Source organism: Saccostrea cucullata, unplaced genomic scaffold (assembly GCF_032062105.1).
Source record: "Saccostrea cucullata isolate Sc308-1 unplaced genomic scaffold, CSIRO_AGI_Scuc_v1 ctg8504, whole genome shotgun sequence".
Taxonomy (NCBI): Eukaryota; Metazoa; Mollusca; class Bivalvia; order Ostreida; family Ostreidae; genus Saccostrea; species Saccostrea cuccullata.
In genome coordinates, this window is record NW_026926509.1 from 1 (window position 1) to 22071 (window position 22071).

A 22071-nucleotide genomic window follows, 5' to 3' on the forward strand; every position below is an offset into this window, starting at 1 on the left:
CAATATCAGCTGCTCTTAAAATGTCTGACTTCCGGTTCGAGGCTGGTTTTGGAGGAGGATAGCCATCTTGTACAACAGGTATGTCATTCTGATTTAATACACAAAAATATAATTACAAGTATTTTATAAATAATCGGTTAATCTTACAGAACATAACTTATAATCTAAGATATAAACATATCTATGTATTAATTAACATGCACACATGTATAATGTTTGTAATTTTAATGACTATGTATTGCATTCTTACCTTATATTATGTTTAATTTTTTATCTATAAATACCTATGTGCAGACCTATAAATCATTAAACAAGTTATCAAATTAAATCTTCCATATTTAAAGAATGACTTAATTATCATAAATCGAGGTACCTTACCTGTATTATACAAAGTATATTGAAATGTTTAATGTATCTCTCCTTCGATCAGATTAAAAAAATACATCAGCTACTGAAATATTAAGATCAACACTCTTCCATTCTCTGTGAAAAAAAACACACCTACTAGCTATAGCTAGTACTTTGATCCACCCTTACATTTTCCTACCGAAACTTACCACATCCTCTGTGTTTTCTTGGAGGATGTCGATGTAGTCAGGAATGTCGAGCTTTTCCTCCACCTCCTCCCCCTCTCTTTGTGGGGGTCCCAGAGACTGGGGACCTTGTTCAGATGTCTCCGTGGGGACTACCATCCACACTTTCCGTGGGCCCATGGGGCTTTGATTCCTCCGGAGTTGTGTTTTGTTTTGTCGGTTACGAGCGCCGCCTCCCATAGTGCATAAATTTTTTACACTTTAAATTAATAATATCCAATTTTTAAGTAAAAATTGTACACAATCAAATGCAAAAAGAATTATTAGAACAAATCAGTCGAGATCCGATACCTCATAATGATAAATGCAGTGGAAGAAATGCCAATGCTTACCACTCTACTAATGAGATCGGAGCACCACTAATCCAAATGTATTTATTTCTCTTTTAAAACAATAATCTTTTATTAATTATGTATGTCTTTTGTTGTTTTTAAATGATCATGATTGGGGGATTTAATTGACTTGGTACGGGGGTTTTATCATTTTGTTGTTCTTTTTATTGACATTTGAGACCCTATGTAAATCTTGGGTCTTATTCATGAAAGCCGATATTTGTAATATTCGACATACAGTTCTCTTTCTATACGGCATAAGGAATTGTGTTAAATAGCTTTTCAATTAAATCGATAAGACACTTAAGCAATTCAATTTTGGTCGGTTTGAACTATTTTTATTGACTGTGTTGAGTTGGCTGATACATATCTTGATCAAGAATAAGATCTTTACGACGGTTGAGCATGGCTTTGAAGTTATTTGAAGACATGCAACACTGCTAATGCTATGAAACACGTACAGCAATAAATAGTATTTTTAGAACACTTGATACAGTAAAGAAAATATTCATTTATGTTTTTTTTTATTTTGGCTCAAAAATGATGCAAATTTCAAATTTCTACAAAGTTCTGAAATAAGGGGCTCTCGAGTAATTATATTTAAAAATTTGTACGTGCCATTTATAACATTTTTTAGAATATTTGATTTTACAATAATTTTAGAATAGATATGTTTGATATATCTAGGTCTTGAAAATATTTTTGAAACAAGCACCTTTTGTTATGATGAATATATTGTAAATTTGAGAATGCACATATTATTTATTCACTTAATAGTTGTTTAAAATATTCAATATTGATCACGATTAAGAGATATTTTATTCAACACTCAATAGCTATGCTGAATATGATAAATCTATCAAATCTTTGGTACAACTGAAAAATTCAACGCTTTATTGATACATATTGATGACTACTAAATGTTCTGGAAGCTGATAAAAAATTAAAGCAATATGAGCTGCATATTTAATGTCTATTTTTTGTGGCAAAATTGTAAATAACTATTTCAATCACAGAAAAAAATTAACTAAAATAAACTTTTGTTGTACATATTTGCGAAGGAATAACTGAATAAGTTTCGATTGAATCAAAATTACATTATTTTGTCCTGTACAATATTGATTTCTTATATAAAACTGTAAATTGGATTGTATAAAGAAGTCTTTCTTCTGCTTAATTTTAGTCTAATTGATTATAAAGATTTAAGTTACATATAAATATATCATTATACATGTACATGTAACACATTTTAACAGCAAAATGAAATTTTAAAAATACAGCTCATATTGCTTTAATATTTACATAAATTTGATTTATCTCTCTTTTTCAGAAAAATTAATATGCGGTTATTGTACTTCTTCCTTAGCAGCTAAAGTTAAACCACATTTATATAGATCTAGAAGTGTATTATTCTAGATGAAATGTTAGTACATGGAAATTTACTACTAATGGAGTCATTTCAAATTAGGAAATTCCCAAATTTGGCAGGGGAACGCGGTGGATAGATGTTTATATTGAGGTAATTGTGATTGATGTGTGTTTCAGCCAATCCATCAATTCCATTGTTTAAAGTGTACACTATGTCCATTCTAAATGAATATATGCAAGTTTTTCTTTAGTTAGTAAAAGGGTGATTTAAAAAAAAAAAACCTGTTAATGTGTTGAACAAGATTGAAATATTTTGAGTTTTTTTTATTTCGTCCTTATTTAAAATAAGGTTTAAGGAGGGTGAAGAAAAGAAAGAAAACATAAATATAACTTTACGTTGTTCATTCAATCGCTAATTAAAAGTTACGAGCAGCAAAAAAATAGAAACGGACAAAGAACATGCTAAACTGTTAACAAATGACTTACCTTATAAAAAGAGGGAATAAAGTGACGTCACACACCGGACTGACACTCGTTATCCAACATCAGTCCGGAAGTGCAGCACGACGGAAATGTTGGAAAACTTTACTAGAGTGAGGATGAAACCCCATCTCAAAATGAGAAATCGATTGCAGGTATAGATTTCTAATTTTCTACCATCCGGTGTAACTATTGATCATCCGATTTTAAAAGTTTGACAGGTGTATAAAGATTTTTTTTGAAGGTCATTAAAATGAGGATTATAATATTGGTTTTATTTTTTTTCTTCTATGAGTTTATTTATACAATTGTATACGATACATTTATGTACACTGTTATATCAACATTCAGAAGTTTATACATATCGGGAAATAATAACAAAAACATTCTCAAAATCAGATTCATTTATATGATTCACTTTGCTCAAGTGATCAATATTCTGAAAATGTCTTTTATTACACTCTACCATTAAAATTAGAAGTAATATTATGAGGAAAGATGAATTGTGAAGTGGTGTACAATATCTAGATATATGTTTGAAAAAAAGACCAATAATCATGAAATCGAAGAACAAAAATTAATACATAAAATGACCCACTCGCAACTCTGTCAGAATATTTTAACATTGCAATTTTTTTTTCATTTCTTGGACTTTTTGTTTTTGGCTACTTCTGTTACAGGAGGTGGATCAGGCTCTTTCATCACCTTCTGAATCTAGAACAGAGGAAATCAAAGTACTAAAAGTATTCGTTACACGGTTCTTACACTCAATGGACATTGCCATTTAATAAGATTATTATGCCTTTATATTCAAATATATTTAAATACTGTGTATGTTAAATATTTCATCTACTAAAAATATTTAATTTCTTTTGTAGGATTGCTAAGTACATGTAAGTTGTAAAAAAATTTGAGAATACAACAAAAACGCATTTTTATTAAGAATGATTTGAACACTCACCCATACAAAGAAAGACGCTGCGCCTGCGCTAGTCTTTCTGACGTCATCTTCAGTAAACCTCATAAATATATTTTCCGCTTTGGTTTTCACCTCTTCTGGTACATAGCGAGATTAAACTTTTGAAATCTGTTCATCAGGCTCTTTTTGCCTGTCTTCCTCATAAGATTTTGAATGTATTCCCAAATCTGAAAATCAACAATAACGAAAAGCTATATCACTGTTTTATCATGATAGTAATTCAGGATGAGAACCCCATGAAAAAAAAAAATTTAAATGTTTGTAATCTTTTTATCATAATAAATTAAAAATAAACCATAGAGATCTTCCTCTTTTTCGCCTAACAACAAGAACGTTGCAATCATGACATCATGAACCATCGGAAGTGGGCTTTTATAGTTCATCAACTCTGCAATTATCGGCTTGTTAAGGTCTGGAATCGGGTGCTGAAACCCCTTCAGACGGCGTAATTCGGCCAGTAGATCTTCTGCTTGTTTAACCAGTGTGGTCAGGCGGTGCACGTATCCGGACCCCCGGGCCATCGAGATTGCTCGAACTAAGCAGGGGTCATTTCTTCTGTTGATGGCATTTATCAAAGCTGTTGTAAGAAGGATACTATTAATTAAAATGAAAATACGATCTTTGTAAATAATTGTTTTTTTTTTTAATCATATTTTAAATTTACATTTCATGTATAATGTTTATACAGAATTATGATTCCCTTTTTCAAATCAACGTTTGACCATCTTATATACAACAATTTCTTACAGTCTGTGAGCAATATGAATATTAGCCAGCTGTGCAAAAACTAATATGATATTGTAAAAAAAAATTTTTTAATGTGAATAGCCGTGAACAGGATATTCATGTGAATAATTACATAGTTACATGTACACTCGTGATAGAAGGTTAAAAAAACAAGGGCACCTCAAAGCAAAGTATCCCTTACAAAAGAAACATAACTGTAAATCGAAAATCGATTCAGAGGCAAATAACGTCACTTTCATTGCAACACAAGGACATCCTGGAAACCTGTCCCCTCATCACAGAAAGTGCATTACTATATCTCCTACAACTCCGTTACAAAGGGGTGACTTCATTTGTTTCACCTCCAAACTCTCAGCCTGGTGCTGGCTTTCTGGTAGTCCCCGCGGTCCTCTAATCAGCATTCACAAACTTATCAATGGTCACCTTAAGTAAGTCAATGTCCTTCACAGCTGTGGCCTCTTTGACACCCTTCCTCAACAGCTTCTCTCGAGCATTCTTTAACATACAGAATGAATCACGCGGTTACAACAAAGATAAAGATGAAGTAAGATATTTCATTAAGTGTGGCGCTTGTTGCATTCTCCTTAATAATAAATTCAAGTAAAATTCATTAAACATAAAATAGTAATGGATTCATCATTTTCCCTGCAAATAAAGAAACCTTTGGCTTCGTTATAGTCATCCTTTTCGCTATCATCGTCGTTCGACAAATTCAAAATGAGCTGAATTAAACAGACGCAAAGTTATCTTACGACTCTTTATCAACAGTACTTGGTGGAATTAAAAACCTTGAAATTCGATTGCAGGTGAAGTTAGGGCGTAAATAAGCCTGTGTACATTTATTTATTTGTTTTTACTCCCAACCCTTCCTCCTTTTGGTTGAGGGCCTGGGGTCTTCTGTACAGATCATGTAATTGCAGATGTTGGTCATCTCTCCCCTCACGCCTTTGGTCTTCCCGGTAGATTTTGATCAGATAGTCCCGTGCTGAGGAATTTTTCCCATAATATCGATCCTCCCTACGTTCTTTTTACAGTAGAGAACCTTTCCCTTTAATTCATTCTCACTTAGAAATGTGTAAGAACTTCACTTTAATATTAATACCAGTTTCTACCATGATTGTGATGTGAACGTCTTGATGAGGTTTCATGACCAGTAGTCCTGATTTTTGAGAAGGATCAATTAGTCCACCCTTCTGGGCTTCGTATGAATAACCAAGACCGATCCATGGCGCATCGGGAAAGGTACACAATTTTCTCGCGGATTTTCACAAACAAGGCGAAAATCTGCAATCCAGTGGAACATTTCGCGGTCGACATGTCCACCGAAAATTGACAGTTTGTACACACCGGGAACTGGGAATCTAACAATAAAAGTCCAAATATTATCCTCATAGTTCATGAGGACGTATTTGTTCAATGGCGTCTTGTTGTCAAGGTCAACCTCAGACTCGTCACGCTTGAACAGCAGGTCATAGTTCATTTGTGTTGGGTAATCATAGGGAACTCGAAATGCGATTTCAACAACCCCGTCAATATCGTGTAAAATACAGCTTTGTTCTGTGATCAGCTTCAAACCCAGTCCAAAATATGCCTCCTGTAAAAACGGAACGCGGACAAAGCGGTTAAGGTCGTACGGAACGGTCAAAAGCTGCCATTTTGGGTCGTCCGGGAAGCAGAAATAGAGGAAGTCATGCGGGTCGGTGAGAAAGAAAAACTCGTTGATTTTCTGTATGGTCCATCCTTCAGTGTTTTCCTCTTCGTCGTCGTAGGCCGTCCACTTGTCCAGTCCTGACTTGCCAATCACTGTTTGACACGCCCACAAAGGATGGATCAATCTCCAGCTGTCCTTGACCCAAACAACGTTCCATTTGGACCTGAGGTCTTTCAGTGTATCCGTAGTCCCTACTTCGTATCCGGCACTTTTGCAGACTCCCTTTATTATCGCACATTTTATTCCCGATTTTCTACAAAGGAATAATACATTCCTCAAGAACATTAAAGATAAATGTTGCACACAAATGTTGTTCTTAATAGTTTTTATTTTACAGAAGAATTTGTTTCCTTATGTTTTCATTACTTTTACCTGCAGAGCACTGCAAAGAGCGAGGCATACGAAGCTCTCCCCCTCCTTTATGAGTTTCATGAATCCTCTGGGTGTTCTCGCAAGATCTTCGGGTGGATATCCTTCCAGATTTTTGTATTTGGTTGTTGTTATTGGCTGAACGCATAGCCACATGAACAGCGCGCGCACCTTCTGCATGTCAGTCCTGAACGGCACCACGAGGTAGTCGAGAAGCTGCTGGAAAGATAAGTCGATCTTACCAGGAATCTGGAAAAGAATGAAATCAATTTTAACGTATAATTTATTACAGTGAAACTGAAAATGAAGATGAAAGGCGATGAGAATGTGATGCGTGATGGTATTAATTCAGTTACTTTGGACAAAAAATGTACAGTAGAAAGATAGTAGGTCTAAATTGGTTATTGTGCTATCAAACGCTGTGGCTTTGACAGAGGCAAGGATATCCAACCCCAAAATATAGATTCTTTGTAAAATTGATTCCATTAAATTCATATATTTATTAACTGCAAGTATTATAACTAATCCTTCGAGAATCTGAATCCGCCGCTGAAATAAACAGCGTCGTACAAAAAGGTCAGTTCATATAAGTAATTTTTGTCAGTACTATTTCGCTGGTTCTCTTTCCCCCTAGCTGCTTATATCCCACGCTGATCTGAAAATTTTCATAAGTCGACATAAATAATATAGATTTTTTTCACACCTTCCTGACATGCTGGTGTACATCTTTATACTTCCAGTGTTCGTAAATATCGTCTTTCTTCAGAGAATTCTGTTTGGGTGGGGGGTAGTCCTAGTCCGGGGGAAACTCTGGGACGTCTACCTATGATTAGGAAGGTAATTAAAAGATTAAATATAGCTACATGTAGATCAACTTAGGAAACAAACTAAAATATAAAATACATATGTATTATGCTAAGTTTATGCTAAACATATCTTACGTGTTCCATGGGACCTGTTTTCAGGAAATATTAATTTTTTCTGCTCCAAAAACTACTAGAATTCTTTGTGGCATGTGCAAGTTTTTTATACTGATTCTTTAGTACATGAAGTTCGGTTTACGTGCACTAGTTTGACAGAAAAAAAAGACAATTCAGCTGTATACTTACGTCTTCTTCGTCTGGCTCCCGTTGGACTCCAGGCTTTTTGACATTCGATGTCGAGGATGCTTGTGTCGAGGAATTACTGCCCATCTCCAGTTTTAATTAAGCCATATTTTACAAGATATTTATTATCTTCATTGCTTTAATTTTCTTCTTCAAAGTTCAGTGGTTAATTATTACTCGTAGCCGTGGAAAGTGTTTAAACAAATCGTGATTTGACCAATGATGCAGTTGGTTGCATGTTTTGAATTATTGTTCTTAGGTAGCACTAGGCATAGTTTAAAGGAATAGTAACGTCAAGGACAACAACTCTTAAACGAATTTAAGATTAAACTAACACAGTTTTTGCCCGTGCATTTTATTCTTCACAAAAAGCAGTAAATATGTACATTACAATTTTAGACTAGTTCTACACATTATAACAGTTCATCATATTTTCAAAAGTTTCACATTTTCGAATGATTTCAACTTTATCCCCATCTACAAGTAGTTCTGCTAGTAGAACCTAAAACCAGAAACAAAAAATAGTTTAGAATCTAAGAAATATTCATTATTTTTTAAAAAGTAAATGTCAGAGAATATTAATTTTACTTACCCGCATATTGTAATTTGAGGACATGCTGCTACAGTATGCTCCGGTGTCAAAAACTGCGATGCCACAACCTTCATGTGGCGTTACCATCTTACGACCCTATATATCAAAGTAATAACAACAGAAATTCAGAAATAAGCTTTCAGTAAAATTCAAATTTTGTTTTCAGAAAAGGAAAAATGAAATCAAGATTTTTATACAGCTGTGTTAAGTACTGGTATTTATTTCATTTCAAATGTTTCCAAGAATATTCATAACACTATTTTATTCTTTGCATAAATTTCCGAATTTCTTTCAAAAATCAAACCCTCAAGCGTTTATTCTTGTAATAATAAATGACCAAATAATTAATTGAACCAAACAAATTCCAAGATAGCTCGTAAGTGATATGATTGAGTCAAACCTTTCCAAGGAAATCGGCGCTTTCACACACTGGACCAACAATGTCCCAATCTAACACTGACTGGTTACAAGCTTTCACTTGGCTGGGTTCTGCTAATTCAATGTGATGGTAAGCGTCATATAAACACGGCCGAATTACCTCTGTCATTGATCCATCGATTACGATGTAACTGTAACACAATAGTAGAGTAATAAAAAAAATTTGGATTTTTGGCTTTTGTGATTCATGTATTTATTCCATCATGTGAATTTAGTATGCAACTATATATATTAAAGTCTTACTTTTTCTGTGTTGATATTTTTGTTCCTAGAACACGTGACAAAAGAATGGCGGAATTGACAACCATTGAACGACCGGGTTCTAGAATAGCAATGGTATCAGTTGGCAAAATATCACAGACAGAATTAACCAGATCATCTGGTTTTGGTGCAAGCATCTGCAACGTAAACAGGAAATTTTTGTTATAAAATTAACATTGAATGGAAAATAGTGTCACATGGACAAAAATGTTTACATGGATGGCTGTTATGCATGTATATAAAAAATTTTCACTTCTTTGTGCAGTTGCTGTCGTAATTTTGATACTGTCGTCTCGCCTCCGGGATATGTTTGAAGCGTACTGAGAAATGTGGGAAGAGTAACTCTGCAAAATGAGAAATATACTAGTAGTTAAGGTTGAATATTTCCCATCCTTGAATGAAAAAAAAAATTATATAGAGAGTAAAGCATACCTGTTGTTGATAAGATCTTCATATAATTTCAATTTATTTGGATCCTCACAACTGTCAAATTCAACATGGAGCTCATGCTTAATCTTTTCTGGTACCAAAATCTAAATGAAGTAAAAGTATAACGTATTTGCCTAGAAAGGTAATTTGCATCAAAATTTACATCAACATTGCAAATAACACATTAATCTAAAACTCTTTTGAGAAGCATACAAAATTACGCATTTGGGACTGACTGCATATGACTCCCAGAATGCCCGACCTTTATAATATGGAGGCGGCGCAAACTAGCCTTTCAACTAATATAAACACTTGATTCCGGTATGTTGTAGTAATTATAAAGCATATCTTACCTGTTCTTTATACGGAACAGCTAATCCTCCGCCTAAATTCAAAATCTTCATATCACGAAACCGGTTTCTTAATTTTTCAAACAAATCCACAAGTATACGAGTGCTTTTTCTGAAAACATGAAAGTCAATTATGATCACCAAATCGTGTAAATGTATGAAAACCCGTCAAAGCCACCCACACGTCTATATGTACCTGAAGTTTTCGACATCGTGAACGGTAGAGCCAATGTGACAGTGAAGCCCAAGAACTCGAATTCTCTCTGATTCCCACGCCATCTGTATCACGCTGTCTAGCTCTTCATTCGTTATTCCGAATTTGCAGCCACTTTGTCCCGTTGATAAATATGAATGAACGTCCTATAATTAGATATTTGAAATAGATTTATTAAACAGTTGATTTATTTAAAATGAGTATCAATGAATTATTAGAATATATTGCCTTCAATTTTTTGTGTTTTTTCTCTAGAATCAACTATTTTATGCAAGACAATGTCTAATGCTCTTTGAAACCATTTAAAATTTTTCTTGCATCTGACTATTTCGTACATTTTGTTGCATTAATATTACAGTCTGGAATGTAAAGAAAAAACAATACTATACCGGGTCAATATCTGGATTAATTCGGAATAACACATGGGCCACATATCCCCCCGCCTGACACACTCGTATGATCTGCCTCAGATTAAACAGACTGTCCACATTAATAAGGACGCCACATTTACACGCAAGATCCACCTCCCAATCAAGCTTCCCGTTACCGTTCAATACAAGAGTTCCCGGTTCGAATCCAAGTGTTAACGCTAGGCGGAGCTCGGAACCACTCACTAGTGTTAAAGACACACCGTGTTTCTTCATCAGCTTTAGAATAGAGGGGTTCATGTTGGCTTTCACGGCGTAATTAAGCTGCATGTTGCGTCCCGATTTCTGTATTGCTGTTTTGTAATTGTTGATGTTGGTTTCGATCTGTCGTTTGCTGTAGACATAAACTGGTGATGTAATGGTTTGTCCGGAGACTTCAGAATCTAATAAATCACAAACACGGATTTCCTCACAATATAGATTATCTTCGACATAACGGAATCCCTCGTTGATTTTATAATTCTTTGGATTTTTGAGAATGTCCTCCATTGGTCCTCAGTGTTTTACCTTTTCATGCAAGTGCATATGTATCATGCAGCCGGAAAAAAACTAGTAGCACAATTCCATGAACTATGTTAGAAGTTTTAGCTAAGGTCTCCAATTGTTTGTATAGGTCATGTCCACCTAGATTATCAAACAATGTAAACATATATCAAACAATGTAAACAATGTAAATAAACCTATTTAATCCAAATACATTCAATATGCACAGGATAAGTATCACGTGGTTTTTGTTCTACTTAACAGTAATTAAGATGTAACATTCAATTACTCACTTGTAAAATGTACAAAGCTCTTATCTTACATCTCATGCACCAAACAATACATAAATACTTTCTATGGGAGTTTTCAAATACGTTGTAACAGGATATGCAAAGACATGTCAATAAAATACCTGTAAAGTCAATAAATAGTTTACACTGGTGTCCAATTTCAGAACAAACACAGAACTTGGAACGTTGTAAAAAAAATTTCTGTAACTTTTTTTGTTTAATATTGAAAAGGGATTGTATTACATATATACATTGTAATTAGTGAAAAACAGTAATAACTAAATGCTCATATGATATCGAGACGCCACCAATTGCTGGCGTAGAGCTGCAAATTAAACATACTCGGCACTCACGGCCATTGATCATAGAGAGATCTTTTTTCGGGTCAACACCTACTGCGACACTGGGCGGTCTTGCCCAGAGGACCGGTCTCCACATTTAGCTGTGGGATTCGAATCCGGAACGTAGTGATCAGGCATGGGGGTCCTAAAACTTAGACAAGCTCACTTTTGATCTCAGTCTCACTTTTTCCAAAGGAATATAGTTCCTTTGTAAAAAGTGAGACTGAGAACAAAAGTGAGCTCGTCTGTGTTTTATGACCCCCAGGCCAGCTCCCATTTTGCGACTCTAGAACAGACGTTCTAACCATTGTGACACTGACTTTATGACCTCTGTTTTACACTTACAAGTCTCCGTACAACTTCCTGTCAGATATACAAATATCAAAAACGCAAGAAAAAGATTATAATTTAAATTGGTACTTTTTATAACTTTTGTTTTAGTGTAATGACTTACATATCGCAAACGCATTTCAGACCAATTTATTTGAACGGTGTGTTTAGAGAAATTCCTTTCTTTGAAAATTATCAAAGGTACCAATTTCGGAAGTGTTAGAATGTTATATATAGCTAGCGCTCTCTTTAAACTAAAGTTTATGTTTAGGAAAAGTGGAAAATCTATCATATGATGTGTGAGTTTACTATAGTATTTTTTTAGGGGATAATAAGATATTTTAAGATTCAATAAAGAAGCAACAATGCTGTGAACATTTTTAGCCCTTCATACCCAGCCAATGGGAAGGAGATAATTAATCTGCAATATAGTACACATTCTCACATTGACAAGGAAATCGCCACGGCACGTTGGTTTTAATAACATTTCTTTGCACATGAAGGAGGCCTAAGGCACAAAACTGAAGTTAAATTTCATCGATTAGAAAGTGGTTTACATGTATTTGATCAGGATCAACCCGTCTACTACAAAGAGGAGAAAAATGAATATTTAGCAAATGTTTAGAAGGGAACTAAAATTACTAAATAGTCATTTGCAAGAGGATGTATTAAGAAATTGAGTCTATTTTTGGAACATGGCGCAATTTTTAGTTTTATCTATTATGTGTCTTATTGATTCATTTCTACTGTACATTGTACCTCAAAAACGCCTCTGCTTAAAGTACATTAATTGTTTCAGAAGTCATTGTTGAGATGTTGACCAGTGATACCATCCTAAGTACAGACTGGAGAAGACACAAATTGCAACAAGTCACGCCCTTGTCCATCAAAACTAATTTGCTCCTGCCCCGAGAGGAACATTTCATTCAGGATTTACTATCAGAGGGTTGTCAAATGTCTGAATGCCCTAATACACAAAACAGATCTATTTTGTTTGATGTTTCTGAAGTGATGTATTCCGATACGTCCTTCTGTCCTTCTAGATATTTTTTGTTGATAGAACAATTCAGAATTTAAAAGTCACTCTGTCAATGAGTTTGACAGGGGGGTAAATGTACAAGGGTATGTACCCACGCTTTTAAAATACTGCAAAGTAGGATGAGAACAGAATTACAGATTTCACCTCCTCCCTCGGGGTTTGAGAATAAACAGGTAAGGACAATGCTGGATTTATTAAAAAAAAATTGTATTAATAAAATAACTGTACTTTTTTCTTTTGGTATGTCAGCATTTGTAAAACTGCAATTGCCCCTTTTAACTTCCATTAATTACCAATGGAAGGGTGTGATTTTCAATAAAATTCTTGATGGATATTTAATTACGTTTCTTTAAAAACTTTCTCTGTAAACTTGGGTATTTTGCAGTGTAGTTTTCCATTCTTTCAAATATAAAGTTCTCTTTCAAGCTTTTCTTCATCATATAATGAAACAATTTCTGTTTCAATCGTAAAAGGTGAAACGGAATTCAAAAAATCCCTGTGTGGAAAGGTTACTGACCGAAATATGGCGCATATGACCATAACTTTCTTATTTAATTATAGAAGATATATAAATTACTTGATATTACATACTAACAGTTTTGAAAGAGAATGAAATGACCAAGGCTACATTTCTAATAAAAATACTTGATCCAAGTCGTCATTTTCAGACGGAGAAAAGGGAGCCCGAGGGATCAACCCTTACAAAATGTTAGAATTCTACAGTCATAGAATTGTAAGCATACTTGTACTCTTTTTTGAAACCAAAATTCGGAATTAAATGTAATATATGATGTAATAGACATGTAACTTGTTTGTGTCTGTAAATAAAAAAGTATTAAACTATATGAATAGTTTCCTTTCATGAAAATATTTCAATTTCAGGAGTTTCAAAAAAAGGTGCTATGGATTTGTGGGAAAATTCTTACAATAATCGGTGAGTTTGTATATATTTGTCACAACTTCGTAAATAACAGACACTCAGTTTTTCGTGTTACATGTATCTATATCTGACTGAATTCGATGATAAAAATTAAAATTAGAGGTACTGTGAGTACTGTGCTCACTAAATGATACCCCTGCCTCCCATATGAATATAATGGCAAAGTTCATGTTTTGCTCTGGGATACCCGAAATATGTATCAGATAAAAAATAAAATGAGGCACTCAATGGCATTATGTAATAAAGAATCGGTGAAAGTATCATTAAATTTTATTCAGTGGTATAGGAGGAGTTGCGGATAAGAGATGGGCACTGTAGCAACCGCTAATGATGCCTAAAACCCCAGTCACATTTCCAAAAACGAGCAACGGCCGACGGGTTTTGAAAAATGGGATTCTTCGGGTGACAGTCGGCATCGGCCGTTGTCTTGCCCGATTTTGACCACTTTTTTTGTCGGCCGACCAATTTTTTGTCCATCGGTCCAAGTTATAATTTTTTTTTGCATCGGTGGCCGATTTCTTCACTTGAAGTTATCTGTCGACGAACCTTCGATCATCGTCCGACTATCGACAGTCAGTTTATTAAGTTGGTCGTCCGTCGTTTGACAATAAGGGTGCTTAAATTTTCGGCCGATGGTTAAAATCAAACTGTAGCTCAGAGCTCGATGATCGGGCGACGGTTGGTCGACTTGTGAATATTTAACCTATTAAGGATTCATAACACAAACAAAATTTTGATGCATGGATTGATATAAATTTTTCGACCGAAAATAACAAATTATTTATCAGTAAGATATAAAGAAATCTTAAGTATTATTTGCTGCTTAGATATGTTTTTATGCAATTCTATACAAAATTTTGCACACATTTTAACATTGAGTCGCAATCTTATAACATTCTGCCACTTTGCCTTGCAAACATGACTCACGTCACCTATTTGAATATAGATCTATGAAAAAATATTGCTGATTTCTAAAGAAAAGTGATTTTTTGTGTTATTTATCCAAGTCATCGGTGTTCTAGGAATTAACACTGCTCCGTGTCGCCCGATACTTGTTTCGGCCGATCATGTTCTTTCAGCCGACAAGACCAGAAAATTTAATCGCCCGACCATCGGCTTAAATGTGACCTAGGCATAAGTCACATTTCCCGGCCGGTGGCCGTAAACCGGTGGTAATCTGTGGTGTGAGCGATGCCCCAACATCGGTTCACATCGGCCTAGTAGTCCTTAAAGTATCAGCCACATTATCCATTGATGGGTAAATGATGGTCAAATAATGCGTTTTTGATTAAAAAAAAAAACAAAAAAAACGGCGTGGTTTCCGGCCGGACATACAAAGGCCCAGCGATGCATTGCTGATCATAAAACGATGTTCTAAGGTAATCGGCAGATGTGTATTACATCGCTCATACATTGGTGAACATCGTTCGTACGTCAGTCGACTATGGGCAAATGTTTGGTCGAACATCGACCGATGATCGGCCGATGTCTGTTACCCACCACTCAACCCCCCGATGACCTCAGATTTAACGGACACTTGACGATGCTCGGCCATACACCGACCATTCCTTGGAAGATGTGTTAATGATGGGTTGCCGATGAGGAGCGATGTAAGGCATCGGTAAAGACATCGCTGATTTTTAACTACAACTTATTTTCTACAGTCGACCCCCACCGACTCGCCAAATGGCCTCAGTCACCGTCCGATTACTATAGATGTCCGGCCGGCAACCACGCTATTTTTATCAAAAAACGCATCGGTTTCTCATCGTTTACCCCATCGCTGGATAATGTGACTGATACTTTAATGATACAAATATCATTAAGCGTTGCAATGCAACGCTTAATGTCATAAATCATTGCATTAATTAGTTGACATGCTCATCTGCTTAATGATATAATTCTTTCATTAAGCGACGATTTAGTATTAGCTGTTGAAAAGGTCAACCATTAATGCAATACAGTTGCAAAGATTAATGATATTTGTGCGGCGTTATATCATTAGCGGTTGCTACATAGCACCCTTCAATATTACACAAAGAATGGTAGTGTCCATGTTTTGCTATGGGAAACTAAAAATATGCGTTCGATCAAAACGTAAAAGAACTGGGGATAAGAGATGAGTACCCCAAAGCGTAATGTTCAGACATAACTGACAGACGAACATCTAGACGGACGGACATCCCGTTCACTATATATCCTCCCACTTTTCAAGTGGGGGTATAAAAATAAGTTATTTAAGTATTGTTAAAAACATGTAAAACATATTTCTAGGTACATAAAACAAGTAAAAGGAGTGAAACTTGTCAACTTTGATTCGATGATGTACTTTTGGAAATGCAGAGATCAGCATATGCATGCAATACATTTGTACTAATTTGTGTCAATGTGATACTGGTAAAATATAACTTTCAGTTCATATGAAATCATTTGTTCAACACAAATAAAATGTAACATCGTTTTTTTATATGTCCTATAGCTTCTGTCTCCTCCCTGTGTGACGTCACGACACAGGAAATTTCTGCCGATACCAGCTGGATATCTTTGACATCCGTCGGATTCAACGGAGGGAGCGGATCCTATATTAAGTAGGTGGATTCAATTTGAGAAGGAAAAATCGTCAGAATACCCGCTGAAAATAGGCTACAAAAGAGTCATTTCCCCCAAAAAATGTATGATAGTCAATTGCTATTTATAGGAACAAACTAAAATATAGGACTTAGAAGAGTGTTTTTTTAAAATTATTTATAGTAACATGGATTGTTGGTGGCGGATTGACTCGGGAGCGGATGACCTTCGCCTTTTGTTATTTCTGACCCTAATACCGCGTGTCCCGGCGATAAAGTTTATATTTACGATGGTAGGTATCTTGTCAAATCTATTGTAAAAATTGAAAAAAGCGTTAGAATGTCAAATTATTTATATTCGAATCTAGAATCAAAAGGAGTGTTTAGTTTTAGGGAAAAAAAGATATTAATGTCTACTTTTTATGATAAAAGTATTTGAAATACCTGTTTATACTGAGCCCACACATTATTTTGTACATACGAACTGGTTCTTTACTTGATCGTTGAGTCTTATATCTCTGTACATTTCGACGTGCACATAATTTGTTTGTCTTCTGTTTAAGTACCAGTATAGCATTAAAAAGAAACTTGATGGTATTCTTGACTTTACCTTGACTCTACATTTTTTGTTATTGAAAAAAATTCTGTTTGCTTTTTTATGTCATTCTGTATTTTGAAATCGAATAAATTAAGTAATATATCGATAAGTACAAAAATTAATTAACATAACAAATACATACCTGCTAAAAATCTAATATTTTTTGTATGACCTTAGATTTTGACCTACATCAACATTTGCTATAATATTAACTTTTGAAGAGTTTATGCTAGGGTTTTTATATTTCAAAAGTTTTATCTTGTGACAAACCTATACCTGTACATTTGTTCGAATAATGTTGACATTGACATTGGAGTTTGACTAACTTTTAAAGAAAAAGAATTAACTTTCCATACAGAACTTTTCTATATACATGCATGGATTTCATATTCCAAATACGTATATACCGGGTATTCACTGAGACACTTCTTTCTTAGGGTGACGACATATTTTTATCTCTAGACCTTAAAAGTGGATATGACTTCCATTTGAGGAACGCCAACCGTCGCCATATAATTTATTCTTCCATGAGGGGCATCAGTGTTCCATAAACACATCATTTTTTTTGTTTTGTCTGTTTGATGGTTGTTTGGTATTGTTTTTGTATAAAAAGCATTAAAAATCTTTAATTTGTGAATAATAAAAGCCTTTAATTTTAAAAGGAAATTCAGCAGCAGCCACTGCCCTTGCAAATAACAAGTGTGGAACACCGGCCACGCCTTCACACTATTCGACGACCAAGCGATTCGCATATCTTCGATTGGTAACCGACGCAAGCGTGCAGAGGGCTGGGTTCAAGATGGATTTTGTTGCTGCGAAAGATTACTGTATGTTTACAATTACTGGTATATCTTTAAATGATTTTTAAATCATGACTATAATCAATGGAATTCAAGGAATCATTGCTAGGAAGGCAAAACTTTCTTGTTAATTACTGAATTTATTTTATTTCAACTGATTGAATTGCTAAGGGTACATGTAAACATTATGTGGTAGTGTCAAACACTAGTAAACGGTGTTCTCTTGTAGCATGGACCGGTCGGTTAACCCTTTAGCTTTTCAATGACGTACAGGACTGGCAATCCAGAAGCCCTTTATCAATCCCCAGCATAGGCAGTTACATGTCTATGTTACATTTTGGCGCCCACGTTGGTATCCGATCTACAGTTCATTGGCAGGAAAAGGTTGATTGTCCCCAGAACTTCGCCCTATAATCGTCGGCACTCTAAAAAGATGAAGACTTCTCATTCTTGGAGGGGGTCAAAGGTAGAGACATGTACATGTAGCTGTCTCTGCTTTGGATTAAACCCAGTGCCTGTGCCAGTCTGGTGCTCTATCAATCGAGCCAAAGGGTTAACCCACCAGCCAAGAAACTAGTAGGAAGCCTGTAAAAGACACTACCACAAAAAGGTGCTAGTAAGTGAAACAAAACCAAGTGTGTATATATTCCCTTCGTTTCAGCCGGAAAGTTTGTACAAGTGCAGTCCTTGTCTGCAGGAGATTACATACAATTCCTTTCTAGCCCGAATTTCCCTGGCCTATATAACAAGTGAGACTGTCTTTTTCAATATAATTAATTATGATGTAGATAACCCCCGGACCTGTGAATATATACACTAAAATTCTTCACAAAATATTTTATTCTTTTTTAACAGTGGTAAAAGTTGTCGCTGGGTGATTACGAGCGCCACCGGAAATGTTGATCTTGACGTCATGTTTTCAGACAATTAATATGAAAGCGATCTTCCAACTCAGTGTAACTATGATAAATATACATAAAATGATGGTGAGTAGCACATATTAATATTATCAGTACATAAACAAAAGCTTACTACCTTACCAAAGGCAAATTCTGCTTTGAAGGAAATGACCGCTGTGATAATAATGCTGTAAGAACTGTGTGCTCCCAGTACCCAAAGGTCATGCCCTTCACCTTTACGTCTTCAGGGTCATCTGTCGTGATATCGTTCTATAGTGACAATACTGTAGGACGCCATGGTTTTCTTATTCAATACCAAATCGAATGTGACGGAGACAACGACTACTAGGGAACAGACAAAAGAACTGACTCAATTTTCAGACAGCAACCTCGAACCATGCAAAGGTCACAAAAGGTAATGGTCGCCAAAGTTCAGAAAAATTTTTGATTTTATCTCTATTTGCAAAACTGCAAGTAGGAGGAGAAAAAGATAACTGTATAGATTATAGAATGTAAGCAGCTTTAGATTTCAAATATAGACGAAAAACTATTTTTCATGTTTCAGATTCAGACAGGTGTATGGATGTTAGACTTGTGATTCAGCAATGTATTTGGGTCTCTTGGTCCTTGTAATCTTCTCCGTACTTTGTACAGAGCTTAGTACGAAGTCACAATGGTAAAGGGTCACCATTGATTAGTACTTCCTTGGATCAAAGTTATTTAAAGCAGTTAAATTGTCATATGTACTCATTCCTAGTTAAGATTGCATAGATTTTAGTTGTTCCATGACGCTTAAAACCGTGGCCAAAGATTAAAATTTTAATGGGTTGTCTGAAAATATAAGAGCAAGGATTAAAACTAGGGAATTTCTTGAGCACTGAAACACTAAATAAGTAGTGCATGTAAACCTCCGGAAGATATTGTGAAAAATCCATGTAATGTTTACTCAGCAGATCCTATAAATTGATACCTGTATTCACAAAGTAAAAAAATAGCCTATTCAGAACGGGTGCATTATTGTATTAAAGAATCGGCTTGAAATTTTCAGAAGTGATACAAGTACAAGCCCCTGAATAATTTGGAGATGGGTACCCAAAAGCCTGACATATTTTTTTAACATCTAAAAATCACTGTTATCCCCTGCTTTTCAAGCAAGGTATAATAATTTGGAATTCAAACCAAGAATTTTGCCAGTTTGCGTTTTGTTTTACTTCGTGAGAAATAATTTATACTTTAATTCAAATTAAATACACTGCTCACTGATTTGTTTGGGATGAAGTGAATATTTTAAAATAGCAAGCTTGATAACTATACATGAATATAACAATAAATTTGGAATATGATTCCACATGTGTCAGTTTGACATATGATTGCATTATAATACCAGCCGAAATACCGGGTTTAATGTTTCCATAAATAAAATATGTAAAGATAAAACACTTTTAGAAATTCATTTTGTCAGGAGAATGACTTTCAAGAATCATTAGACATAGGTACATAGGCAGACTTTTATTGTAATCAAAGTCACACAAAAGTCCTCATTCCAGGCTCCTTCTATCTGATAAGCGGCTGTTGCTGAACTCCAGGTATTAATTAAAAAAACATTGCTGTTCTTCATAGCTCAGCTCCCGTAAAGGGATCTTTTCTAGGGAATGCACTAATTAAGTACATGTCTACAATGGTTGGTTCATCAGTTCACAAACGCATTAGGTCGTGCAAGGTCATTTTGAACGAAGATTAACACAAATGTTAGGCTTTTATTGAACATGTAGTTCTCCTCTAAAGCAACATTAAAATCAAAAAAGAAGACGTAAAGAACATAATATTAAAACTTTGTTATGGAAATTATTTCCTGTGCCATCAATGAAGCCCCAAAAATATTTTTTTCCTTTTTCTTGAGACTCTTCTTGGAGAGGAAATAAGTCATGGCTTTAAGTTATAATATCAAAGAACTCAGAAGTACAGAGATCCGGGCTCATTTACAGAGTAGAATGGATGTCTTACATGAATCACGTTTCTATTCTGATGAAAAAATTATTTTAAAACTATCAATATAAATAAGACACTGACAGTGAGTTTTTCAATCCTAATACCACGGTCCGATTTTGTCAGAATCAGAATTTATCTGGTACCGCAGCTGAATGTAAACAAACAGGCCAGTGGTTCCCTCTCCTGCTTTACCTCGTATGTGTAAAGAACTACGGTAACACTGATTATCAAAAATCCTTACGCTAATGAACTATGTTCTTTGACTTATGAAGTTTTCAAAGTCATTACTACAAATGTTTATTGTATATAGATAAAACTTCGTTTTATTTTTGTTGCTTTCTTTAGCGTTTGTATTATCTCAAAAGCGGTTGAGAGTAAGAACTATATTTTTGCACGTAACTTTAAAATGGCGACTATGGGGTCAACATCCTGCCTTGAACAGGATCACATAAACCGGCAATTGCTCTTTGAGCAATAAGCCCGGCTAAAAATTCAAATTTTTGTCCGACATGATTTATAGGAATTCGAATCTAGTACACTTAAAATATTATTTTAAAAAATCAAAATAAGTATAGGATGCAAGACTTAGGTAAGCTAATACGCAATGCAAAGCTATTCATTATCACATTAAACTTTTTTTTAAAATACAATACAAATAAACTGCAACTTATAAATAACATGAAACAAGATGTGTTTGTGAAACACAGATGCCCTTGTACGGCAGCTGACTGCGAAAGTTGAAGTTTTTCAAATGGAAGTCAAACTCAAAGGTCAATGGATGAAATATGTTGTAACCAAAAAAAGTTTGTATCAATGAATATTTCTGTGAAATATGAAAGCCAAAGCACTAGCCATTAGTAAGTTGTGACCAAGTTAAAAGATTTCAAAATGTGGGTCAAAGTCCAAGGTGAAAGGGTCAAATTAAAGGTACACAGGGAAAGGTTTTTTATGAGAAATAAAACACGTGAAATATTAAAGCCCTAGCATCAACTGTTCAAAAGGTATGGCCAAGGTTACACTTTTTTTCAAAAAACGGCAAAACTCCAAGGTCGAGGTCAAAAGGTCGATATTGCTGATATCTGTTATCAAAAGTTAGGCCTTGTCACGTGGAATACGTAATCTGTGAAATATGAAGGCCTTAGTACTATCTGTTCTAAAGTCATATCAAAGAATGAAGGTGTTTAAATACTAGTAGGTCAAACTCTAAAATCAAGATAAAAAGATCAAAAATATTTATACATGTATATCCATGGAAGGGTTTTCTAACAATATATTTGTGAAGTTTGAAAGACCTGGCACTTTTTGCGTACAAACAATTAAACTTACATACAGACAGACGGACAAGACAAAAAACTCTACACCTCAAATCTTCAATTACACGGGAGCATAAAAACAAAA

The 22071-nt window shown here is 34.9% G+C and overlaps 1 protein-coding gene and 2 pseudogenes across 1 annotated transcript; 1 reads left to right on the forward strand and 2 right to left on the reverse strand.

Annotated features, from left to right (window-relative positions):
• Positions 1-3403: 3403 nt before the first annotated feature.
• On the reverse strand, positions 3404-7772 carry LOC134271894 (kyphoscoliosis peptidase-like; annotated as a pseudogene).
• A 319-nt stretch (positions 7773-8091) lies between these two features.
• On the reverse strand, positions 8092-10992 carry LOC134271892 (uncharacterized). The gene is made up of 9 exons (XM_062754122.1): positions 10359-10992; positions 9952-10115; positions 9759-9867; positions 9409-9509; positions 9230-9320; positions 8959-9113; positions 8678-8846; positions 8278-8373; positions 8092-8187 (listed from the first exon to the last, which is right to left on the reverse strand). Exons 1-9 carry the CDS (start codon positions 10884-10886, stop codon positions 8092-8094), a joined length of 1509 nt encoding a protein of 502 aa, XP_062610106.1. The 5' UTR covers positions 10887-10992.
• A 4947-nt stretch (positions 10993-15939) lies between these two features.
• Positions 15940-19364, forward strand: LOC134271893 (cubilin-like; annotated as a pseudogene).
• Positions 19365-22071: the final 2707 nt, after the last annotated feature.